The 26,525-nt window shown below is 44.2% G+C and overlaps 1 protein-coding gene across 3 annotated transcripts; it reads right to left on the reverse strand.

Moving 5' to 3' along the window:
* Nucleotides 1–1,357: 1,357 nt before the first annotated feature.
* Gart (phosphoribosylglycinamide formyltransferase, phosphoribosylglycinamide synthetase, phosphoribosylaminoimidazole synthetase) lies at nucleotides 1,358–26,317 on the reverse strand. 3 transcript variants are annotated; one of them, XM_021628634.2, is made up of 22 exons: nucleotides 26,229–26,317; nucleotides 23,305–23,486; nucleotides 21,950–22,045; nucleotides 21,569–21,743; nucleotides 19,822–19,933; nucleotides 19,087–19,155; nucleotides 18,298–18,423; nucleotides 16,971–17,058; nucleotides 16,470–16,555; nucleotides 15,966–16,134; nucleotides 14,719–14,950; nucleotides 11,891–11,985; nucleotides 11,506–11,615; nucleotides 10,968–11,166; nucleotides 8,938–9,189; nucleotides 8,549–8,701; nucleotides 5,947–6,153; nucleotides 4,637–4,774; nucleotides 3,497–3,627; nucleotides 3,050–3,191; nucleotides 1,808–1,923; nucleotides 1,358–1,708 (listed from the first exon to the last, which is right to left on the reverse strand). In XM_021628634.2, the coding sequence occupies exons 2-22, from the start codon at nucleotides 23,447–23,449 to the stop codon at nucleotides 1,517–1,519; spliced, it is 3,033 nt and encodes a 1,010-aa protein (XP_021484309.1). In that variant the 5' UTR covers nucleotides 23,450–23,486; nucleotides 26,229–26,317; the 3' UTR covers nucleotides 1,358–1,516. The 3 variants fall into 3 exon arrangements, with proteins under 3 accessions (XP_021484309.1, XP_021484305.1, XP_021484297.1); XM_021628630.2 differs by having other exon boundaries at nucleotides 26,000–26,240; XM_021628622.2 differs by lacking the exon at nucleotides 26,229–26,317 and adding an exon at nucleotides 26,016–26,152.
* Between the last annotated feature and the right edge of the window lie 208 nt (nucleotides 26,318–26,525).

Below are 26,525 nucleotides of genomic sequence, written 5' to 3' on the forward strand. Positions count from 1 at the left end.
TTTTTAGATCACTCTATCTACTTTTGGAGGCAGAAACAGGCCCTCAATTTTTAAAGTTATAAACAATATAATCATTGTTTTCTTTCTGTGCTAAGAAAAACTGTCCAATGCAGGATGGAAAGTAGTTAACAGTGACTTGAATTTATTTTTGAGGCAGGGTTAGCTGGCCTAACTCAAATTCACACAGACCTTTAGTTACCAAACTCCACCTTTCCCTTGTAAACTAGACTAATGGGAGTGTGCAGCACTGAATGCCATGTTGTCATCATTGTTTTTAATCGTACGGGCTGGAGAATGCCCATTAGTGTATTTCATGTCTGGGTGTCATCCCAAATCCTTTTTAGAACTTGATAAAGGAGTTGCTTTTTTGTTTGTTTGTTTGTTTTCTGAGACAGGGTTTCTCTGTGTAGCTTTGGCTGTCCTGGAACTCGCTCTGCAGACCAGAATATCCTGGAACAACGATCCACCTCCCTCTGCCTCCCCAGTGCTAGAATTACAGGCATGTACCACCTTGCTTGGTTGGTCCCTGCTATTCTAAGGTCTGTTTTGGTTGCAGGCAAGCAGACATTGCAGACACATGAATTCTTTTCTGAGACATGGGATCAACTACAGGGACAATGGCCCTTCAGAGCATGAAGTAGAGCTAGAATGGTAATCTATTTAGCGTACTAACCTTGCAGTATAGAGGGTCAAACTGAACCTTTAAATTTCTCAGGTTAGAGGTTCACACTGACTTCCTGTACTGGTTTCTAAGTATGTGCTTTCACTAACCCAAAGCATTTCCTTGTCTCCCATCTGTCCCTTAACACTGCACAAGACAGGAGCATTAACTGTGATGAGAACTCTCCAGACCTAGTCACTGTTTTAACGACGCTTAGAACCATCTGAGGGAAAAGAAAAGGGGTGATGATGGTGACTGGCACATGCCTGGGGTGCCCTGGCTGCATCAGAGGCAGTGATCAGGGAGGCAGGTCTCTGTTTTCTTGTAGCTGAGACATTTCCCTCCATCTCCCACCCTCCCACCCCCTTTTTTGAGACAGGGTTTCTCTGTGTAGGCCTGGCTGTCCTTGAACCAGGCTGGATCACACAGATCTGCTTGTCTCTGCCTCTTAAGTGCAGGATTCCACCAGTCTTCAGGTACCTTAGGTGAGGAATACAGCTGTGCAGGCTGGGCTCTTGTTACGTTCAGCACTTCAAGATGGCTGGCTGCCTTTGGGATGGGTGTGGCCACAGCTTGTTCACATACCTCTGAGAATGTGAAGCCTTGTAGGCAGTAAGCATGCAAACTCCTCTGGGTTCATATGGATGTGCCTTGTACCTTCCCACTTCTGGATGTCTTAAAATTTGCTAAATAAGCTTTGCTTTAGTCAATCTGTTTATTAAAAAATGGCAATGGGTAAGCACTAAAGTCTTTTTCTGGCAGGTATTTTAGTTTGAGTCAGGGCCACGATGAAAAGGCATCAAGCAAACAGCCACACTCCTCTCAGCACTGGGTCCACTCCCTAGTCAGGCGGCGTCACTGCTCTCTGGCCCAGTGGACCTTGCCATCTTCTCCAAGCTGCACAGCCCCACTGGCCACCAGCTGGAGGGCTGTGGGAAAGATCTTGTGCTCTGCAACTTTGACTCTCTCTGACAAAGTTGCAACAGTGTCCCCCCTCTTCACGGGGACAGCTTCTTGGAGGATGATTTGTCCAGCATCTACATCTTCCTGGAAAAGGAAGCAAATGTTTGGAACCTCGCTTTCTAGCCAGTGTAGTCTGCACCCAGACACTAGAGACAAAAGTTTGGTAGGAAAAGCCACACTTACAGTCACAAAGTGTACGGTACACCCGGTAACTGTGACCCCAGCTTTCAGGACTTGCTCATGTGCATCTGAGCCCTTAAAAGAAGGGAGCAAGGATGGGTGGACGTTGAGCATTTTCCCTAGAAAGCAACAAAGCAGCAGTCAGAAATTTTAGCTCCTGTCTATTCTGTTAAAGGAACAAGCAATCAACTACATTTACCTTAAAAAATAAACTCTGGAGGGAAGTGCCCTGAATATGTGCAGAAAAATGATGACACCTGGTCGCAGTCTGAGCTCCCACCACGCCTGCTGAACTGAGTTCAATCCCCAGGATCCACATAGTCCTACAAAGTGCCCTCTAACTATCACAGGCATGGGAGGCAGTCCACCAGCCCACGCACACAAAGTAACTAAACAAGGTGCAAGGGAAAAGGTAAAGAGAATGGAGAGTTTGATGCATGTTCAGCAACAGGCTTTCCATGCCATCTGTGTGTTATATAGGAGAGCATGACTCTTTATTTTTCTTTTTGTGGTACCAGAACCTTGTACATGCCACATGATCATGCTCTACCACAGAACTAAACCTCTAGCTATTGGTCTGTTTTTTTTTTTTCTTATATTATTTTCTTTTATGGAAGTTTTATTTTCATGTATGTCTGTATACCATAAATGTGCCTGGTACCTGAAGTGGCCAGAAGGTGGGTGCCCTGGAAATGGAATTACAGATGGCTGTGAGCTGTGAGTAGTGGTTCTGGGAATTGAACTCAGGCCCTCTGCAAGAGTAAAAATGCTCTCAACCACTGAGAACTTCCCCAGCTGCTGGCCCTTGGTCTTTAGAGACAGGGTCTTGCTCTATATTTCGATCTGGCCTTAAACTGAGTACATCAAGGCTGACCCCTGCCCCGGTCTCCCCATCTTGGGAGATAAAGGATCATCCCCCATCTTTTCTCCCTTCTGACACTTAGCGTTTGTGTGCCCCATATGAGCATATGAGCGCACTGGCCTTCAACTTTAGTCCTCCCGCCTCACCCTCAGGACTATGGCTACACGTGTGGCCAAAGAATCACTTTTCCTTGTCTCCAAACATGGAAAAGAGTATTCTGATACTTCTCTGACAGTGAAGTGTCTGGCAGCGGTTAGTGACAGCCAGCCCGACAGCTGAGTGAACTGCTTGGTAAATCACTGTGTGGGCACATTCTGAGCCCAAGGAAAGGGAACTAACTACACTCCACGTTGACATCCCGAGGGCGAGGACTGTTTGCTTACCATCCCATTTTCTGACAAAAGGACCAGAGAGAATTCTCATGAATCCTGCAAGACAGACTATGTCTACAGAGTACTCTTCCAGGACGTGGTCAACTGCATTGTCAAAATCAGCACGATTTTTATATAATTTGTGATTGATTACCTACAATAGGAAAAGAGAAAGTAAATTAATAATCTAAACACAACCTCTGCAGAGACCACACTTCAGTGATGAAGATGTACCCGCTGGAGGGATGGTTGAGGAATAGGCAGGATGAAGCAGAAGAGCAAGCCCAGCACCTACCCAAAATTGGGAGGTCCCACAATTGCAAAAGTGCTTCCGCAGCCTTGGAGAACAGACAGTGCAGGGGCTGGAGGTGTGGCTGAGTAGCACACCCAGCACCAATCAAACAAACCACCCAAGCACCAGGTACAGCCTGCAGGAAGGCCACTTGCACAGTGACTCACCCTGGTGGGAATTCCAGCTCTTTCTGCTTTGTCTAAGCCAGCGACAGCAGCCTTGTTGGAGATGACAACAGCAATATGTGAGCAGCTCCCTGGACCCCGAGTGCTGTCTATGAGCGCCTGGAGGTTCGATCCTGCAAGAGCAGGAAAGAACAAGTGAGCTCCTGTTTCTGGAAGCTCAGTCCTCCTCACTGCACCCTTGCCCCTCAGAATGGCCTCTCTGCTTTAATCACAAACTTGTGCCTAAAATATACTTAAATTGTAAGAGCAGCTGAAAGGCAGCCATGGCACTGAGATTATAGTCTAAAGAAATGCTTCAACAACAAACTGTTTATCCACACTGTTCAGAGCAATGCCACTTGTGAGGAAAAACAGAACTGGGTGTGGTGGCTCCCTCTAGAAAGGCCAGGCCACACTGGCTACGTGGTAATTCTAAAAGCAAACAGTAGAGTTATACTGTGGTGACTGATAGAATCAAATCTCTCCTACCCAGAGTTCTTACTTTTAATAAACAACAGCTTTAGAATATTTATCTTATCCTCAAAGTAAGACTTATAGGAACTAAAATACCAGGTTAATAACATTTACCACTCTCACTTTTAAGAACACGGTGAAGGTGAATATATGTGATTATTACTTCAACTTTTAAGTGTTTTTCACCCATCAAGATACAAAACAGGTGGACTCCTCATCCTTCTGTGTTACATTTTGTTTTTAAGCTTTCAAAATTTTATGTGAGTGGTTGGCTTGCATGCATGTATGTGTCTGTGCCCAGAGTTCAGAAGAAAAGGGTGTCAGATATCCTGGACCTAGAGTCAGGGGTGGTTGTGAGTCATCCTGTGGGTGCCAGGAACAGAACCCAGGTCACCTGCAAGAGCAGCCAGTGCCTTCACCTCTGAGCCACCTTCCAGCCTGTTTCTGAAGGCAGGGTCTCAGTGTATCCTGGCTGGCCTGGAGCTCACTATGTGGATGAGGCTGGCTTTAAGCTCAGGAGTTGGCCTAAGATGGGCACTGCTTCGCAGCCCTTGCTGTCTCCTTAAATTCTCTTCACCACCCCAGGCTCTTACTGCCCAAGGTCTTCCCTCCGTCTGTGAGAAGGGTAGTGGGGAGAGCTCTGCAGCTCCACCTGGGGAGAAGTTTTACCTGTTCCAGATATTAAGACAGCCACTCTTGCTTTCTTTTGCTGGGCAGGGAAGTTACTTTTTGGGAAGCCATTTGCCACCATTGACCCATTTATTTGCATGGTTTCAATCAGATTCTTGACTCTGACACGAGGAGAACCTTCATTTATATGCATAAATAAGAATAACTATGAATTAATAGGAATAACAGAAAAACAAAAGAAACTTTAGAACATTGTATTTTATTCTGAAAGAAAAATATACAGGAACTAAAAAACATTTACCATTTCTCACTTTTCTTTACATTGACCTTTATTTTACGTGCATTGCTGCTTTGCCTGCATGTATGTCTATATGAGTGTGAGATGTTTAGAGTTATAGAGAGTTGTGAGCTGCTATGTGGGTGCTGGGTTTTGAACCTGGGTCCTCTGGAAGAGCAGTCAGTGCCCTTAACCGTTGAGCCATCTTTCCAGCCCCCATTTCTCACTTTTAAGAACACAAATCTGGGGCTGGAGAGATGGCTCAGTGGTTAAGAGCACTGTCTGCTCTTCCAAAGGACCCGGGTTCAATTCTCAGCACCCATATGGCAGCTAACAACTGTCTATACCACCAATTCCAAGGGATCTGACACCTTCACACTAATGCACACAAAATAAAATAAATTAAAAAAAAAAAAAAAAAAAGAACACAAATCTAATTGCTGCTTCCGCTAAGAATTATAGAATACTTGAGCACAGCGGAGCACAGCAAAGCACAGCAAAGCACAGCTACATACAGCACTGCCTGTGTTCTCCCCAACCCCGCAACCTTCCCAGTGAGCCTATTCACATAGTGCCAGACATCCTGCCTTCCTGGGAGGCTTGTGGCCCAGCAAGGCCATTCAACACTGGCAGGGGAAGCTGTTTTGAGAAAGGGAGGGCCTTGTACTACCGCTTAAGTTGAAGGTGTTACTGTCCAAACCTGCCTGAAAACAAAACCTACACAGCAGGAAGTAGAAAAGCAAACAGAAGCAAGGTCAGTGAGCGCTGACATTGTCAGCTATGTGAATGGATCTGTCTGCCACCCATTAAGTTCTGACAGGGTTCTGACCAATGTACAGACCAGATCAGGGTGTTCACTCACTAATGTATGTTGAGCTAAACCTCGAGGCAGGACCATGACAGAGATGTCAAGGTTCCAAAGTGGAAACAGATGCGTCTGGCACCAGGGTAGATGAGCCAGATTGTCTATAAAGACAAATGCTATGGTGATGGCTGGAAGAAAGGGTGCAGAGCTTGAGGTGCAGAGCGAGGTCATAGTCAAGATCATAAGCCAAAGCCAAGGAGCTGTTACCTTCAGGACACATGATGACACTACCTATCACCCAGGCCTCTTCCCGGTGCTGCCGAATGTCCCGCAGAATCTGCTCTGTCTGGTCCCTTGACACCACCAGGGCAGCTCCGATTCCACAGTTGAATGTCCTGGCCATTTCTTCTTCGGAGAGCTGTCCTTCCTGCTGTAGCCATGAGAAGACCTTGGGGACTCTCCAGGTGCAGGCATCTGAGAACAAGAAGAGTCACCCGATTAATCGACCGTCCCACACAGAGAACACGGGAGCCCCAGCCAGCCCGCTTCTGTGTCAAGTAGAAGGTCAGGGGTCCTTTCAGTCACGTTCTGACAAGAGAAGGCAGGATCTATGCTTCCTGAACTTACTGGATCTTCATAACCTCCCAGCGGTTTAGATGTGCTAGGAGCTGGTGACGTAGAGACTGGCATGCACCTTTGAGAAGGGTTAGCTGAGTCTCAGTGATGACAAGATGTCCCCTGAACACCATGCAGAACTACTCAGAGGGCACAGAGGTTTTCTAATAATATCTCATCCCTTTAACCTTCCCCCCCTCTTTAATTTAGGCTCTGAGATGACTTGCAGCTAGCTCCTCCTTTGTCACAGGCAATTCATCAAAATGCTTCTCGGATGCATTAGGTAACAGCTTAGTTATAGACACTGGCACAAAATTCCTCAATAATAAAGTAACATGGATAACTTTTGGTGTACAGCTTATAGAATTTGATTTACAAAAACTACACTGAATTATTTAGGATGACTCTTAAGAAAGAGAATTTAGTTTTTGTTCTGTTTAAGTCTTTTTTTTTTTTTTTGTTTTCTGTTACCTTGACACAAGTTGATTGATCTGAGAAGGGGAATCACAACTGAGGAAATGCCTCTGTAAGATTTGATCGTAGGCAAGCCTGTGAGGCTTATTTTTAGTGACAGATGTGAGGGCCAGATCACTGAGTGAGGTGCTGCCCATGGACTGGTGGTCCTGGGTGGGATAAGGCAAGCTGAGCAAGCCACAGGGAACAAACCAGTTTAGCAGCACCCTCCCATGGCCTCTGATTCAGTTACTACCTCCCAGATCTGCCTGGAGTTCCTGCTGTGACAGCCCTGTCACGACTATGACACGAGCATCATAAGATGAAATGAACCCTTCCTTCCATGCTGTACTAGGTGTTTTCTAGATCCATGTTTTATTTAATGTCTATGAGTGTCCTGCCTGCATGTACGTACGTACGTATGCATACCACATGTGTGCCTGATGCTCTTGGGAATCAGAAGAGGACAGCAGAGCCTCTGGAACTGGAGTTACAAATAGTTGTGAGCTGCCATGTGGTACTGAGAATGGAATCCAGGTCCTATGCAAGAACACGTGTTTAGCCATGTCTTCAGACCAGAAGTGAGCTTTTACTAGATGACAGTTGATTATTGGTTCCTCCTACTTAGCCTATCTATATGATAACTGGTTTTTGTTTGTTTGAAACAGGGTCTCATCCTATAGTGCTATCTGACCTGCAACTCACTATGTAGCTAAGGCTGGCGCTGAGCTCATATGGAGCTTCTTCTGCCTCTGCTTCCAGAGTACAGGGATTAAGAGTGTGGGCTACCACGCCTGGCCTGGTAATCAGTTTGTAAAAGCAGTTTTGAAAATGCAGCACGCCTATAGTCTTTTCCCCAGTCGGGTCTTTGATTCTGCCTGCAAGTGCCATACATGTACCATGTGCCCTGCTGTTCAGAAGGGGGTCAGACCCCCTGGAACTGGAGTTAGGGACGGTTGTGTGCAGCCATGTGGGTGCTGGGAAATGAACCTGGGTCCTCTGCAAGAGCAACAAGCGCTTTTCACTGCTGAGTCATCTCTCCAGCCCTCAGTAGGTTTATTAATTCCATTATGAACTTGAGAGAGTTCATAAGATTCAGTCATAACAAATGCTCACCATGACCCCAATGGTCAGAAACCAACAGCAATGTGAAACTGAACAGCAGCACATGGATAAAATGCTATACTCTTCCATAAGAAACGGTGCCACTGTGAAGAGTGCACTCTGACACTACATTAAATAAGAAGCAAGTGGGGGCCAAGTTCTGATTTCAGCACAGAAGCTTTTCTGAAGAACTTACAGAAAAAGATGTAAGCTAAGACATGGGAAATGCCTCCAATCCACAGGGAAGCAGAGACAGAAGGCTCAAGGTGAGCCTAGACAACACAGTGAGACCAGCCTTGATGATACAGTGAGACGACTAGTTTGGACCACAGTGAGATTATGTCTAACTAAAAAATGAGCCAAGCGCAGAGGCGCATGCCTGTGATCTCAGATGCAGAGGGTAATCTCTGAGTTTAAGGCCAGCCTGGCCTTAAAAGAGAAAGAGAGGTAGAGAAAGAGAGCAAGTTAGTTCCAGAACAGCTAGGACTACACAGAGAAACCCTGTCTCAAAAACAAAATCAACCACCACCAACAAAAATCTTCCATGTACAATCATGCACATACTCACTACCTACGGTACATGTTCTTTCCCTTCCACATTGTCTTCTAAATCAGAACTTTCCTTTGGTGGGCTTGCCTACATGTACTCTAAATTCCCAAGGGAGGCCTCTGGGATGTTCTCCAGACACCAGCTTACCTACATCTACTCCAAGCTCCTGGGGGAGGACTCTGGGGATGTTCTCCAGCAGCCCGCCTCCAGTAATGTGAGCCAAAGCTTTGACACGCCCAGAGCGTATGACAGGCAGCAGTGAATGGCTGTAGATCCTGGTTGGAGTCAGAAGTAAATCCCCTGAGGATTGGAGACAGAACACAAAAACTTAGTCCACACACGTGAAACCCAAACATTAAAAACTAAAACAAAACAAAACAAAACAAAAAAACCCTTCCGAAATTAACAATGTGACCTTGCACAGAACATCAGTCACCTAGGAAGAAAACCGATGGGCAGTGCAAGCCTTCCAGTGTTAGGTGATCACAGTTTGTCCCTGAAGTGACTGCTTACTCTCCAAGCAAGAGTCAGCTTACCTAAAGTCTGATCACCACAACCAACAGGTGCTGGAGAGGAGTACTGGAGCGAGGATCTCTCCACAATTTTCCTCACGAGGCTAAAGCCGTTGCTGTGAAGACCAGATGAAGCTACTCCAATTACAGCATCCCCTTCGACGATGCTTTCTAGCCGAGGCAGCTTCTGGTCTCTCTCCATCGCACCAACAGCAAAGCCAGCGAGGTCATACTCGCCAGGCGGGTACATGTCTGGCATCTCCGCGGTCTCCCCACCTGGAAAGACAAGGACAGAGACACCCCGTGATCCGTAGGAGTCTGCTCAACAGTGACCGGAGCCACACTGAACACAATAATCAATGTGAAGCTAGGCCTGTGCTCTACTTGCTGCCTGGTTTCTAGGGAGAGTGCTAACACCTAGGAACAGTGATGGGATAATGCCTCCGCTGGCCTTACACGGTCAAAGCACTCTACCCAAGGATGCTCAGCTGGATTTGAAAACATTCTACAGTGTATAATTTTACAAGTAGTTTCATGTTTGAGGTTATTTTTAAAATTTATTTATTTATTATTTATACAGAGTTCTGCTTACATATACACCTGCATGACACAAGAGGACACCAGATCTCATTACAGATGGTTGTGAGCCACCATGTGGTTGCTGGGAGTTGAACTCGGGACCTTTGGAAGAGCAGTCAGTGCTCTTAACCTCTGAGCCACCTCTCCAGCCCCATGTTTGAGTTTTTACACTTTACACATATCATGTTTTCCCTGCATGTACCATGTGCATGACTGGTGCCCATGGAGGACAGAAGAGGATACTGATTCCCTGGAACTGGAGCTACAGCCAGCTGATATGTGGGCTCTAGCAACCATGCCCAGGCTCTCTGGAAAAGGATCAAGTGCTCTGAAGTGCTGAGCCAGGTTTCCAGCCCTTAGTTTTACAATTACTCCACCATCCAGGTAAGGGTACAGAGCTGCCTCACTTTAAATGCCCGCACCCACAGCATAGTCCTGCATTCACATCACACGACAATAGAGGGAGGCAGCAGATGCCAACCTAGGCAATGAATTGTAAACATAGTTAAAGGCAGCTTTTGGCATTGAGACCTGATTTGTCTAAAGATACAGCGTATATGTTTTCCATTGAAACAATGAGTTTTGTTATGTAGCCCAGGCTGGCTCAAACTCTTAGCAATCTTTTTGCTTCCGTCTCCAAGTGCTAGAATTATAGGCATACACCAGTATACCAACCCTGAAATGTAATAGTATAGTTTTGTTTCTTGGTCTACCTAATAAAACAAAAGTTCGGGCTGGAGAGATGGCTCAGAGGTTAAGAGCAATGGCTGCTCTTCCAGAAGTCCTGAGTTCAATTCCTAGCAACCACATGGTGGCTCACAACCATCTAAAGAGATCTGGTGGCCTCTTCTGGCATGCAGGTGTACATGAAGACAGAACATTGTATATATATATAATAAATCTTTAGAAAAAACAAACACAAAAAAACAAAAAACCAAAAATCCCTCATATATGGTTAAACATTATGTCTATAAAACCAAGGTTACATTTAATTCTTGTTTTTCCTTTTAGATAGGGTTGTGTGTGCATGTGTGTGTGTGTGACCTTGGCTGTCCTGGAAATAGCTCTGTAGACCAGGCTGGCCTTGAACTCACAGAGATCCTGTGACCTCTTCCTCCCAAGTGGTGGGATTAAAAGTGCTCTGACCACCAGGCTACATTTTATTCTTTATTTCACTTCTGAGGAAAACTATAGTTTAACATAAGCAATTTCAGGCCCAGTGAGGAGGAGAAAGGCCTAAACCTGCTCAGTGAGGCTCTTGAGAAACATGGAGATGGACAGAGGAGAAAGACAAGCCTGCGTGGCAGCTCAGGATCATGAGATGGCAACCGGTAAGATGAATGCAGGTGGTTTTATCTACATTTCATGGCCCTGTTTGTGATGTAAAGTCTGTTCCACCCGCCCTGACAACATCACATTTACATTCTACATGACTGACAGGCAGCACAGAGGACGTCCTGGCCAACGGGTCATACCCAGGAGAGCACAGCCGGCTTGTCTGCAGGCTTCAGCAATCCCAGCAACAACAGCTTCAGTTGTACTGATGTCAAGTTTTCCACAGGAAAAGTAATCTAGGAAGAACAGGGGCTCTGCTCCTTGTGCCAGAATGTCATTTACACACATCGCGACCAAATCTTGACCAATGGTACCATGCTTATTGCAGAGCTGGGCGATCTGTAGAATATAAACGACAATGCAGATAATAAGCTCCACCTTTCACCTTGTCGGTTAGCAAACACCACTGACTTTGGCCTAGAACACCTCAGGACAAAAGCGACCTTCAGACAAGCTAAGCAGTGCTCCTCTTCTCTAAAACTTTCCACCAGTGCAACTCTAGCGCTGTTGTCTAAAATGTGTACCTGAGCTATATCGTAAAGAGAAATGGTTCGTGGCCATGGTTCTCTTCTGCTCATGTGTGTTCAGAAAATAGCTATTTGATAAACATAAAATTTGTTTGAAAGACAAATTTCCTTTTCTCTTTCACAAAGCATTTCATTCCAAGTGTCTGGTTACCTTCAGTTTAGTCCCAACACCATCTGTGCCAGAGGCCAGAAGAGGATCCTTGAAACCAGCTGCTTTCAGATCGAAAAGACCAGCAAAGCCTCCAAGGTCAACACTGCAGCCTGTTGAAAACAAATGACTTGTTGCATTTTAACTGACGAGACCACGAACTTGGCACTGGTTCTTCCTGACCAACACTGATGTAAGAGCTACCTTTTTTGAGAGTGGGAAGAGAGCATCAGGGGCACAGAGAACTGATCAAGACGGCAGGGGACCATGTGCTTGGCTTAAGAATAACTTAGAGGAAATCTAGCAGTTAAGTTGAGACACTTCCCTCAGCTAAATATAAGGCCCAAATCAATTCAGAATTATTAGCAGAGTACAGGGTCTAATTTACCTGGTCTGGAGGTGGCTTTTGCTAAAGGCTGAATTTTCTTAACCAGCATATTTCCGGCTGCAATGTCTACCCCAGATTCCTTGTAAGTCAGGCCCCTAAGGAGACAAAAATGAAAACTGAGATATCACTTTAATGCCATGGAAAATTATTATTATTTGGGAGCATCTCTCTATGCAGGCATTGCTGTCCTTGAACTCAGAGATCTGCTTGTCTCTGTTGAGATTAGAGGTGTGTACCACCATGACCATCATCAGGGAAAAAACATAAGGGCTAGGGAAATGGCTCAGTGGTTAAAGCACTTGCCACAGGAATGCAGGATGGATATGGCTACGTGCCTGAAATTCCAGGCTGGGAAAGTGGGAGATGGTGGGGTCCCAAGGCAAGCTGGCTACAGAGACTAGCCAAACTAGAGAGCTGAGTCTGATTGAGACACACTCTCAAAGGATAAGGTAGAAGAATAAAAATGATTCTCATATCAACCACAGGCCTCTACATGTGCACATACACACATAGGAACACACACACACACACACACACATATGGAAAGGGAAAAAGTAGGAGACATTTGGTTTTCAGTGCCTGTGCACACCTCAGACTCTAGAGCAGGAGCTGGGAGCTGAAGGATGCCTACTGTCCTCACAGGTTGGTCTGACTGCCTCTATTGACAGTTTTAATCTGATTATGTTTCTTGCAGAGGTACTTCCAACAGCTGTTAAATACACAGTTTTTAAAATTAAGCACATTTTGACACAGGTGGGCTTCAAGCTTGCTCTGCAGCTGAGGGTGATCTTGGATTCCCAGTCTTCTTCCCCTCCTGGATCTTTCTACATTGTAAGAAAATATGCAGTGTCTTGGGTCTTTTCTTTAATTTTTATTTTCTTTAATTTTAATTTTTATTTTCTCTGTGCACCCTTGGCTGTTCTGGACTCTATTTGTAGACCAGGCTGCCCTCAAACTCACAAGACATCTTCCTGCCTCTGCCTCCCTGAATGCTGGGTTACAGGAGTGCGCCACTGTGCACAGTAGCCACTTTTAAGTATATTGTTCAACTGTGGGGAACAATTTTGTGCAGCCATCATCACCGTCCACCTTTTCTCACCTTGTAAACTGGAAACTTTTGTGTGCACTCGGGAACGCCCCATCCTGACTCTCACTTGCAGACGACTGTTCTGTTTTGTTCGTTTTGTTCCTGTGCAGCAAACTCCGAACACCCCAGCCTCAGGCTTCCCAGCACTGATATTACAGGTGAGAACCTCACCTGGCCTCTTCTGTTTTTCAAGACAGGGTTTTTCTGGGTAACGTTGGCTGTCTTGGACTCACTCTGTAGACCAGGCTGGCCTTGAACTAACACAGATCCATCTAGCCTCTTCTACTTTCAAACAGAATACTTTACCACATCTACTCTTGGGTCAACTCCAGTGTGAGTAGAAAGGAAATGCCAGAACCAAATTACACACACACACACACACACACACACACACACACACACACACACACCTGGAATTAGGAAATTAGGATTGTTAAGAATTCTGTAAAAATAACACTAAAATCCCAAATGAGTTCTTACTGTCTCAGCATATTGCTCTATCAGTTCTCATAGCTGAGGGTAGTAAAAACACAACTGAAGACTGGTTTACAAAAGCACGAAACTGTCCTGTAGAAGTCAAGCTTGGGCATGGCACTGAGAATTCAGTAGTCTCCCCTGCAAAGGTGAGCATCTGGCTGACTGTGAAGCAGTGACAGATGAAGGACTGCTGGGTGCCTGCAGATGCAGCCCCTTGTGCAGGACACAGCCCTACCACTGGCACTGCGACATCTCACTTTCTTCATCTTGAAAAACTCACACTACACTTAAGACTTAAGTCTCAGGCTGAGCACAGTAACGCAAGCCACTGGATCCCTCCCAGTTCCAGGCCAGCCAGGGGGGTCACAGTGAGACTGTCTGAAAAAAAAAAAAAAAAAAAAAAAGCCAAACTTGAGTGTCTTATGGTAGAGAATTTGAGTTCTTGTAATTTTAAAGCAAGAAACCAAAAGTCTGGCATAGTATTTCTTACCAAAGGGTTTAAAAAATTGTCTTTCCCTCATGGTAGTTTAAGCTAACAATTACTTTTTGAGAGGGATGCTCAGTGATTGAGAGTACTTGCTGCTCTTGCTGATGATCTGGGTTTGGTTTCTAGCACCTACATGGTAGCTCAAAACCAAGCACAGTTCCACGGGACCCCATGTCCTCTTCTGACCTTTGAGGACACCAGGCACATGTGGTGCACATACACATACCTCACAACACAGGCAAAACACACACACCACACATACATACATACATACACACATGCAGTGAATAACTAATGAAAAACGTTGATATGTGATATTCTTAAAAAAAATCAAAACACTCATGGCAAACAACAGTTTAAGGGATTTAACATGTATTCAGGTAATAAATAGATGAAGGGACAAACCAGGAGCTGATCTGAGCTCACGAATGTCTAAACTACATAGTAACTCAAGGGATAGCAGTCTGTCACTGTAATCTTGACAAGCTTTTCAAAGATAAGGATTGCCAAGAGGAGTTTTCCATTTATTCAAATGCTACTGTGATCCTTTTTTTTGGGGGGTGGGGTGGGCGATATGTAAGGTCTTACTAAATTTGAGATGCCCTTCTTATCTCAGCCTATATAGTTTAGATTCAAACAAAATACAGACCAAGATCCAGCCAGCTCCACAGGTAAGAAGAATACAAGACTACTTAGCACAGGGCTAGCAGAATTTCCTCCCCAGTCATGTAGGTCAGCTCTGAGCCTGTGCCTGGGAGCCTCAGAGGGAACCTTTACCTGGGCTTCTGGAGGAAGGCCACAGCGCGGGAGCCGATGTCCTTCCTGTAGACTGCTCCCTCAAACTTTATAGCTGCGAGTCCCTTCCTGGCTTCGTCAAGGGCTAACACAAGATTTTCCTGGATGGCTGTCACTGTGAGGACTCTGCCCCCGCTGGTCACCACTTTGCCATCTTTAAGAGCAGTGCCTGCATGGAAGACCTGTAGCCCTAAAGCTTGGGCCTCAGCAAACCCTGTAGAAAGCATAGCGAAAAAAGACAGGGTCTTCACTATCTAGAGGATGCCAGCCTCAAACTTAGTGATCCTCCTGCCTGTGCCTTCCAAGTCCCAGGATTAAAGGCGTACTCTACCATGCCTGGCAACAGAGGTTCTGAGATAATTTTTCATCCTGTGCTATGGGGCTTACTTTAAAATTGCAGTTTCTGGGGAGAAACAACAATAACAACAGTAACAAAAAACAGAGCAAAGGTTTCAGTGAGGGAGAGAAAAAAGACCTGAAGTGGGCGAGACTTAAACACATGGTTACTTTTTCTTCACAAGAGGCTTAAAAGGAAACTGGACTATTTCCTTAACATGTCAAACAGCCAGCTACCGAGACAGCTGCCTCTCATCTCTTGTCTCCAGTGTGCTGTCCAAGATTTCTTAGTATTCTGAATACACTGCCACCTAGCACAAGTAACTTTATGCTTGTTGGCAATGCCCAACACTGTTTCACTGGAATCACTGTTAAACTTCTCAGCTTCATCAATTCTTTTCAAAAGCAAATAGTTCCTGATTGTATGAAAATACAAGGTGACAGACTTCTTGCTTACTTTGCTGGGCAAGAAAATATAGTTCTCAAACAAAACAAGTATTTGAGAACTACTGAAGGCTACATAACAGCATGCTAGGAACCACAGAGGTCTTTGGCTGGACAGCACAACTTACCTGGAATTTCATTTTCATTATAAGTAGATTTAATGCCATCTAACCAGATACCTCATGCCTGTTAGAAAAAGATGGTGAGGGGGAAACACTAGACCTCTTGAAGTTTGAATTCTGCCACAGAATCACTCTCCAGCACACTGTACTGTCTTTAAAATCTTACTCATACTAACAAGCTGAATCTCACAGCATCCGGGAGGACGGAAGTGCAAGGCTGCAATGGGATCATACTGCAAACCTGTTTAGGTTCCTCACATTTCCTGGTGCAGGAAAGGCAACAAGCGGCAGCTGCTTGTAACCCAACTCTTATTCACTGCTACTCACCTGTGATCTCCACACCCTTGGTGTAGGCTCCGGGGTACCCTTTACTCGCCATGACAACAGTCAGGGCAATGTGGTTTTCTAGCCAAACAGGCAGAGACTCACTCAGCAGGCCATCTAGGGTGGACCGAATCACTTCATAGAGATCACTCTTAAGAAGAGGGAGGATTACCTGGAAGAACAGAGTCAGTATGGTGGATGAGATGGACTTTTAATAGTAGTCCCTTTATTTATCTATTATATTCATTGGGATACTAACAAATGTTTCTCAAAAGCAATTATATCAAGGCGGATAAAACTAAGAATAAAACAGTAGTTTTCTTCTAAAAGGTAGTTGTTTATTATTATTATTACTATAATTATGATTACTATTGTTATTACTAATATTACTATTACCATCACTGACAGTGTCTTTAAACCTGGCTACCTGGGACTCAAAGATCCATCTGCCTCTGCTCAAAAACATGCACCACCATACCAGGCAGTATTTTATTTATTGTTACCCACTTGGCATTCTGGATCACCAAAACGACAATTAAACTCCAAAACTTTTGGGCCGTCTTTGGTTAACATTATACCAGCATAGAGAACTCCTTTATTAAAAAAGAAAAAAAAAAAAAATTAGAGAAAGGAATTCTATAATGATGTAGTAGTAACATGCATTATAACTATAAAATTCAGAATATAAATTGTTTTTTGAAACAGTCTCATGTATCTCAGGTTGGCCTCGAACCCATTTTGAAGTTGAGAATAGCCTTGAACTTCTGTCCCTCTTACCTCCATATCCCAGATACTGGGATTACAGATATGCCCCACCATTCCTAATTAATAGAGATAGAACCCAGGGCTTCATGCATGGTGGGCAAGCATCCTACCACCTGAGCTACAATTCCAGTCCTAGAATAGAAGCTTCCAATTCTAAACATTTTTTATGATTAGAAAAAGAGAAAACAAGTCCCAGCAAAAGTAGAAAGTTACTATACAGATTATCTGTGTCAGCCTGCTTACCTATGTAAGGCGCACCCTCCTGCCGCATGCCATCTACTGTTCTCTGAAGAATAGTGTTTTTAATTTTCAGTAACAGATCTTTAGAAACCTGGGAGCACACACAAACATTTAAATATAACTGTTTTGTTTCTTAAATCATTCAGGCTGGGTGTGGAGGTGTATTCTTCTGATCCTAAGGCCTGGGAGGTCAACCTGCTCTACATAAAGAGTTCCACACCAGCCAGGGCTATGGAGAGACCCTGTCTAAAAACACAAAACAAAACATGTCTCATATTCAAGGACACATTTGTGGCAAATGTTAGTGTCTGTCTACTTTCCCTTCTCCCCAACACTTCACCAAACACATCAAAATAGTAATGCTCTGAGCCTGGGAAATGATGTCAAGTACAGGCCGGCTAACTTCCTGTCAAGTAGATCAGTGACAATCACTATTTCACCACAACAGGGCTTAAAGTTGCTCACTCAAAATGTCCTCAGACATAATGCTAAAGTTAAAGGTTTTCTCGTTAGTGTATCCTTCTAGTACATTCTATGCAAAAATTTAAGCCTACGTATCTTTTGGATAGACTTTGTAAATTTAATTGAGGCAATCAGGCCTCAATTAAAAAGTTGTATCAAAACTATAAAAGATGCTTGCGTTTGCTGTTTTGGGTCAGGGCCTCTGCATGGAGCCCTGGCTGTTTTTGTACTCAGAGATTTGAGTTCTTTGCCTCACAAGTGCCAGGATTTAAGGCGTGTGCTACTAATCTTTTAATCAAGGAAAGTACACAAATAGTATGATAGTAGCACAAATAAAAATGATTATCAGCAATGAAAAGAATTGGGTGAGTTTCTAGAGTGCTAATCCATTCTATTTCAACAATGGAGATTTCTTTTTTGTCTTTTTCAAGACAGGGTTTTTCTTGTAGCCCTGGCTGTCCTAGAACTTTACTCTGCAGATCAAGCTGGTCTCAAACTCAGAGATCCACCTGCCTCTACCTCCCAAGTGCTGGGATTAAAGGTGTACACCGCTGCATCTGGCTAATACAGATTTCTTTTTTATCCAGAAATTGGGAATACTGCCTGTCAGTATCAAGTACAGAGGGCACAATTATGGCCTGTCCTGGATCTCAATTCATTATATATACATATTCATTTTATGTGCACTGTATTGAGAGAGGAAGAGAAAAATTAAAGGTCTCAAGGGATTAAAATAAGGGTATACACAAGTTGGGAGGGGACACAGACCTCATAGTATTTCCACACTAGATGGCTGTTAGTTCCTCAGAAGCGGTTATTACAGACCAGGAGAACGTCTACCTGACAGTCAGATGCTGGTGCACAGTACCTGAGGTGTCGGGCAGTAGGCTCCCATTCCCCCTGTGTTGGGGCCCTGATCTCCATCCAGCAGTCGTTTATGGTCTTGTGCTGGGGGCATTGGGGCCACCATCTTCCCGTCAGTGAAGCAGAGACACTGTGGAGAAGACAAGTCAGTCTACTAAATATCTACACTAAATATCTGAGAGGAAAAGCTCTCATTTCTGAAGAAAACGTGTAAAACAATTCCATGAGACATGGCAGGAACCCGTGGATGCCCGACTTATAAAGGGGCTGCCATGAGTAACAACCTACGGACAAAGCTTTCCCCCAGGACAAAGATCACCCTTCCTGCTGTTGAGAGCACCAGGCGCTCACACTGTGTGTAAGGAGCACTTCCTGTTTAACAAGTGTATGTGAGACATACAGAACCTCTGCAATGTGATTAATCCAAGTGTCCCCACCAACTTCTAGACAATGGTTCTCAACCTGTGGGGTGTGACCCTTTGAAAAGGGTTGCATATCACATATTCTGAGTATCAGATCTTTACATTACAATTCATAACAGTAGCAAAGTTGCAGTTGTGAAGCAGCAACAATATAATTTTATGTCTAGGGGTCACCACCACATGAGGAACTGTCCTAGAAGGTCAGTGCTAGGAGGGCTGAGAGCCGCTGACCTAGGGGACGATCGAGAGACCACATACTTTTGTTCCTCTGAATCTCGGGTGTGAGTGAATCCTCTGAAGCTGCTGGGTTCATGCTCTGAGGAAGCCACCAGAGCAAATGGAATTAAAGGCAAAGAGATGGCTATACGTACAGACACTTCTTCCCCTTCCAGAGACTCTTCTACAACAACCGTTTCCCCAGCAGCTCCGAAAGACTTCTCCTAGTTATACAAAGTAAAAGGCTTAGTAAATTTTAAACTTTTAGTATTTAGTAAGTCAACTGACAGAACTGTTTTCCATCTGAGCCATGAAATACAAGAGCACTGTAAAGCTTTCTTGCCTGAAGACGTAACAGGAATTTTTCTGGGTTTTAATGTGGCAGCAGGTAGAGCTCAACTGAAAGATGTTACGGACACATTTCTGATACTTTGCTGACAGCTTTATGATCATCACTTCATCTTTATTCCTAAATATGGTCAGGTAGCTTTGCCCACAAAATTATATAAAACTGTGTATGTGAAAATTTCTCTAAGAGGTTAAGTCATAATCATCAATATGGATTATGAAAGAAACATTGTATTCCCTCACTGTTCTACTTTGAAACATGGGATAAATGTCTTTTGTTCTCATGGCTGCTTGGAGACTGATATGTAAGTCCCTTGGCTGAAGACTGTACTTTCTGCAGCAGACACTAAGCTGTTAGAAGTCACTTCAAAAGAATGAGTCATGGTTTAGAAATTGGTGTAGTTCTGTCCTAGCATTTTCTAGAGACGGGCACCAGTACAATGAAAACTACCTTCCAGTGTGTGGCACCTGCAGCCCACTCTGTAAGCCTGCAAACATTTGTCATAGACAAGAGAACGAATCTTCCAGAAGTATCCACCTACTTGCATGATCTCCTGTACAGCTCTGCAGGCTTCCGATTTGTCCTTTGCAACAATCACCCCTTTCCCAGCTGCGAGGCCACTGGCCTTCACAACCAAAGCAGGAAAGTTGGCACTGTGAAGACAGGGAAGCTTTATTACCCACTAAACTCTCACAACACACATAGCTCCAGTGTTCTGTCATCTGTAGCATATGCCTTAGCAGAATGGAAACGTACACAGAAGAATATCACTCCAGGTACTTTCTGCCAAGATTTTTTCTTATACATTCTTTTATGTTGATCATATAGCACATATACTTATGCTTTTCTCACATATAGTGAGGCCATATAAGGAAGAATCACTAAAAACAACAACAAAAAACAAAAACAAACAAACAAAAAACCCAAGCAAATTTGTAGAGCAGATATGAAATAATCTTTAAGATACAAAGCAGAGAATCTCACTTTCATAAAAGACACTGCTGTGTGAAAATAACACTGGCAGACACCCACAGACCATTTCTAGAACACAATGTAATGGGCCTGGGGATCTGGAAGGAAGCTTAACCAAAGAAAGTAACAAAGCCTCTGTTACTAGGTAGTAATACTCACTGTTTAAAACACTCTGTAGGGACCAGTGGGACAGCACACACCTTTAGTCCCAGCACTTGGGAGGCACAGGCAGATAAATCTCTTGAGGTTGAGGACTTATCTACAGAGCGAGTTCCAGGACAGCCAGGGCTACATAGGACCACATAGGACCTCCCCCCCAAAACAAAACAAAACAAAACAAAGAACCCTGTAGGACGAAGAATGAATAAAGAATGAATTTGGGTCTATGAGGTGGTGGACCTGAGCTAGATCCCTGGAATCTACATGATGGAAGGAGAGAACTGACTCCTACAAGCTCTCTTCTGAGAAGTGTCAAGTCTTGTACACACAATAAAAAAGTGATTAAAAAAAAAGGAAGACCCAACTGAAAGGAAAACACCAAGGGAAAGAATAACGGGGGAGAAAAGGCATGTGCTTACAAACTCACTAATTCTCAACATTCTTCCACACGCAGGAGGGAAGGACACTTAATGGACTCATGTTTGATTCCCTGTACCCACATAGTGGCTCAGAACTCCAGAGGATCTAAGTCCTCTTCTCACATTTGTGGGCATGAGGCCATCATGTAGGCAGAAGACTCATACATAAAAAAATAAAAAAATCTAAAAGCAAGCAAGCAAACAAACAAAGCCTGTACAAAACCAACCAACCAAACCCCTGAGTATCCCAGCCTTGGGAAACTGAAGCAGGAGGACCGCCATGAGTTTAAGATCTTGTAACATCACTGTGTTAGTCAGTTGTAGAACAATATGCATTTCCGCTTAACTCAACAGTGAGGACATCAACATCTAATCTACAAGGTTCTTTCAGGGATAGCACAGAGAACCCTTGGCTTTAAAAAAATTTCTTCTGTTGGTTGGAAACTGGATCCATGCAGCAGTTGTGCTTTCAATTGATCTTCAGCTTCTACCTCCTAAGTGTTGAAGAATCCCATCTTACTTTAGTGTTGAAAAAGAAAACTATTTTAGTTAGAATATCTTTTTCATAATTAATTATGCTGTCCTGAAACTCAACTCTATAGACCAGGCTGATCTCAAACTCAGATTTGCTTGCCACTGCCTTCCAAGTGCTGGAAATAAAGGCCATTACCACACTAGCTTAAACATTGTATTTTCAATATGAAAGTGACTTTACATTTAAGGTTGCCTTTCACCCACCTCATAATGAAGCTGCAGGCATCTTCAGGTTTGGTGAATGCTCGCCACTGTGCGGTTGGGATTCCATGTCGGTCCATAAACTCTTTGGCAAACTTTTTACTGGACTCTAACTGAGCTGCCTGTGCTGTGGGGCCAAAGCATCGTACTCCTGCAGAGGTCAGGTCCTCAACAATCCCTACAGAAGCAAACAGATATCTAGGCAATCCATGGTCTGTCTAGGGATTTAGACTAAATATGAATTATGATTAAAGTTGAAGGGGCGAACAGCTCCTCTTCCAATGTATTTTATTACAAATCTTCCACCACAAATGAATTGGATGCAATGATCTCTAAACTTCTGCAGATACTGCATACGGTGTAACAGTGAGAAGTGAACTTTACCTGCAGCCAGAGGGGCCTCTGGTCCAACAACCACCAATTCAATCTTTTCATCTTTGCAGAACTGAGCAAGGGCAGAGTGATCATTGATGGAGACAGCTGTAAGCAGAGAATGTAAACTCACACATGTGCAAAAATATCTTCAGTTAACCAAATAAACTAAACAGGACCCTTACTAAGGTAGTTAAAAACTAAGTTAACTGTTGGTTTTGCTTTTGTTGGTACAGTTAGTTAACAATTTTCACAATTAGAAACTCCAAATAGTGCATTAGGCTAAATAAATAAAGCTCAGTAGCCAGCTGAGTGACTCCCTGACATTAAAACACTAACTGTCCTTGTCACCGTGTTGGTTACATAGTAAACAGACAAACATAGAAAATACAGTTAGAAACTTGTTTTTTTAAAACGTCTTCAAGAACTGAATACTAACTATGTGCTAGGTACTGTGATAAACTCTGCAATTAATATGTTAAACTAGTACCCTCAATCTTAGATTACTTATAATCTACTGCATGAATACTAGTTAATAAATATATAAACAAAAGCAAATATCAACAAGTTGCTCTAAGGCAAACTGGGAAAGTAGTTGTGGTTGAGCTGGGAAGGGTCTTTGAGGCAGAACTGTTTAAGCAAAGAAGGCAATAATGATTCCATGTGAGAAAACTCTCCTGCCTGTCCAGAGGAAGGCAGCTTCTCCATCCAAAGACATTGCCCCAGTGTAACTAACCATATCCGTGCAGAGGCAACGAGAGGGCGCACCCACCCTCCCTCAGCTGCTGCAAATGCCTTAACTTATGAAAATCCGGGTGATTCTAATGGGTATGGCCCAAAACCTTAACTGCAAACACATAAACAGACACAATACCCTGTCTCTAGATAAAGCACTTCAGAAAAGGAGGCATTTTCTTATTATTTCTGGCTTTCCGGATTCTCTCTATAAATATGCTATGCCACATTGGCTATTGTGTAAACAAGATGAAACAAGACAGAACTTTGCAAAGGCAAGGTGAGAAGCTTGAGTTTTAACCTAAGTCCTGCAAACTGTTCAGTGCAGTTTATGAACTGATCCTTAATGAAACCATTCACATCTGACAGCCTCATTCAACTTTTCATTTACAAAAATACGCATAAAATACCTTAAATCTACATTGTGTATGTTAGCTTTTCAATCACAGTGGCTTAAAATAAACCTTATATTTACCCCACACAATGAGAATTCATGTTACTGCTTTAAAGATGCAAAGTTAGAGAATGCATTCAAACTTAGATACAAATATATCCCATTAAAGAGCATATGGGAGCTATCACTTATTATCAACAAATATTAACCACTACTCCCCATCTGGAAACATAATTACCAGCGTTTGAGATCTTCCCAGAACAAGCAGTGCCTGCATTTCCAGGGGCAACTAACACTTGACTGACATGATGCGACTGTGCGAGTTTCCAGGCCAGGGTGTGCTCTCTTCCTCCACTACCAATAACAAGAACTTGGGCTGCCATTGCTGTCTGCAAAGCAGAAATTCAGAAGCAAATAAACCTGTAGAAAGAAAGCCACAGTCGATATTTTAGAATGCATGTATTTAGAAAATTTTTTTTGTGTTTTATTTCGTTAACTTTCATGTGTACAGGTGTTTCACAAGCATGCCTGCATGCCTGTGTACCGTAGGTGATCCTGGCGTCCAGAGGCCAGAAGAGGTTGCTGGGTGCCCTGCTGTTGTAAGTGGTCGTTAGCCACTACGTAGATGCTGGTAATGGAACCCCAGCCCACAAGAAGAGCAGCAAGTGCCTGTGACTGCTTAGCCATCTCTCCAGCCATTCGTTTGGTGTTTTTGAGACAGTCATACAATGTTGCCCAGGCTAGCCTCAAAGTCATGGCAAGCCTCGTTACCTTCCAAGTATTGGGATTACAGTATTGGGGGGCAGGTACTGGCACCGCTGGCTGTAGAAACCACAAATTTTTATTATAACTGCTTTTTATACAAGTGACAATTTTATCTGGAGAATCGTTTAGAACTTGGGATTTTTGGCAGGACAAGGTGGTGCATGACTTTGATCCTAAGTACTCAGGAGGCAGAGGCAGTCAGTCCAGGGATATACAGTGAGACCCTGCCTCAAAGAACAAAACAAGAGCTAGAGAAAGCTTATTGGTACACTTAGTGGTACACTCCTTTAATCCCAGCAGGAGGGAGAGGCAGGCAGTTCTCTGAGTTCAAGGATAAGGCCTGTGGAGTGAATTCCAGGACAGCTAGGGCCACAAAGAGAAACATGTGACAAAAAAACAAAACAAGAGCTGGACAGATAGCTCAGGCTGTTCTTTTCAGAGAACTTGCGTTCAATTCGAACATCCATGTGGTGGCTAACAACCATCCGTAACTCCAGATCCAGGGGACCTGACCTTTTTCACTGGCCTCCCTGGACACAAAGTACATATATGGGACACACACATTCTGGTAAAACACCCATACACATAAAATTAAAAAAACAAAAACACAAAACTGGAAAAAAGAGAAAAAAACCCTTAAAAATTGGAGGTTAGACTTGGAAAGATGACCATGATAATGGGAAAAGAAGGCATGTGAAATGAGGCAGACATGCTTACAGTTAGGCTAAGGAGAGAGTGCTGGTTCAGCTCCTGCTAGGCTGAGCCCCCTCCAAGCTTTAAGTATTGTATTTAAACCAAGCTGTGAGGCATAAAGAGGATGGAAAGAATGTACTATGGTATGTAGAGATGGCGCTCTGGGTAATGACTATGTTTAGATGAGGGCAGCAAGGTGGAACACCCATGATTAAAACCTGGAAGTTTTTGTTGTTGTGAACTCATCTGTATTGCTGGCCTGGAACTCAGAGATTGGCCTGCCCTGTGGAGAGTGGGGATCAAAGGTATGGGTCACAGTCCCAGCTTTTGTTTGCTTTTCCAGGTTTTCTCACTCTGGAGTCTTGGCTGGCCTGGAGCTCATATATTCTTACCTCTTGTTTTGCTTTTTTTTTTTAAAATATAAGGGACAAAGGCCACACAAGATGGAAGCTTGCTTGCTATGGCTCTTTTGTCACAGAACAACTAGTGCGATGCATCAGATGGGGCACCTTGACTGCACGAATCCATAACTATAAGCAAGAGCAAATATCTTCTCTTTATAACTTCTCCAGTCTGTATTATTCTAACAAGCCCAACCAACCAATGAAAAAACCTGTAGACTAATACAACGCCTTCTCTGAGAAATTACCCAAAATCTTTTTTCTCTTTTGCAAGATATGATAATCATTAAGCCTCAGCAGTAAAATGGACTTTGGTATCTGCTTATTTATCTAGGAACGAGGATCCGCTATTTTGCCTATATGTGACCTGAATTCCTGGGCTCAAGAGATTCTCTCGTGCCAGGCCATAGTGGAGGACTCCTTTAATCACAGCATTTGGGAGCAAGAGGCAGGAGGATCTCTGAGTTTGAGAACAGTCTGGTCTAGAGAGTCAGTTCCAGGACAGCAAGAGTTACACGGAGAAGTCCTGACTCCAAAATCCAACCTCTCCCAATCAAAATAAAAAAAAAAAAAACAAAAAAAAAAAACACAAAAAACCAACAAAAGAACCCTCCCCTACAAAAAAGGAGAGATTTTTCTTGCCTCAGCCTTCCAAGTAGTTGAGACAAACATAGGCATGTGCCATTATACCCAGCGCTGACGGTTTAAATTTAGATCCAAATTTAAACCCTGATGTGGTAAGGAGGATAGGCTTTATCAGTAGAATTTCTCTGTCTCCACTGAGGACCAGAAAATAAATATTCTACTCAGAATCTGTGAAATTGCAGTACTAGTCTCTACACAAGGAGAGGATAGAAGCCTGGGCTCCGAGGTCAACACAGGAGGACCAGGAGAGACTTTTGTAACTTTCTTGGGTGTCAGTTAATTAATAGGAAACTTACGGCGAGAATAAGAGCCAGATAAGGAGAGAAGAATCGGGTAAAACTAATTCCAAAGGTTTAAAAAGTAGAAACCAAATACAAAAGGGGTGCAGGTAAGCCATTAGTGACAACGCTAATATCAAACCATAAATACCCATCGATATAAATACCCGGTCGGTCTTCAAAAGGCACGGATGCACAGAAACCCGGCTCAGAACTGGAAAGCTGGCCACGTGGACCTCGGCCAAGGCCGTGCAAAACTACGCGGCCTCTTTCGGCAGCCAAACCAGTTTCCACGACAGCACCGGTCTCTGACGTTAAAGCCACAGGTGAAAACGTAAACGCAGTCCACGCCTCGTTGTAGAAACCAAGGGTCCACGCACCTACAAGCCCCGCCACGCCGCTCGCACTCGCAGCCGCCGGAAGCTGGCCCCGGGAATCCGGCGCGCTGCGGCTTCCGCCCCGCCCCGCCGGCCCCGCCGCCCCATTGGCCGGACCGCCCGCTCGGTCCCCGCCCGCGAGGCGACCCGGGGTTCCTCCCGCCCTAGGGCGCGGCCGAGCTCGGCCCCGAGTCCGGGCCGCACTCTCAGCGCTGACCCTTGTCAGGGCTGCCACGTCAGGGTCCCACGTCTGCCCCAGAGCCTCCGCTTCGGGCAGAGCCGTGGTCGCCGAAGCGCGGG

The sequence above is a fragment of the Meriones unguiculatus genome, chromosome 17 (genome assembly GCF_030254825.1).
Source record: "Meriones unguiculatus strain TT.TT164.6M chromosome 17, Bangor_MerUng_6.1, whole genome shotgun sequence".
Classification (NCBI taxonomy): domain Eukaryota; kingdom Metazoa; phylum Chordata; class Mammalia; order Rodentia; family Muridae; genus Meriones; species Meriones unguiculatus.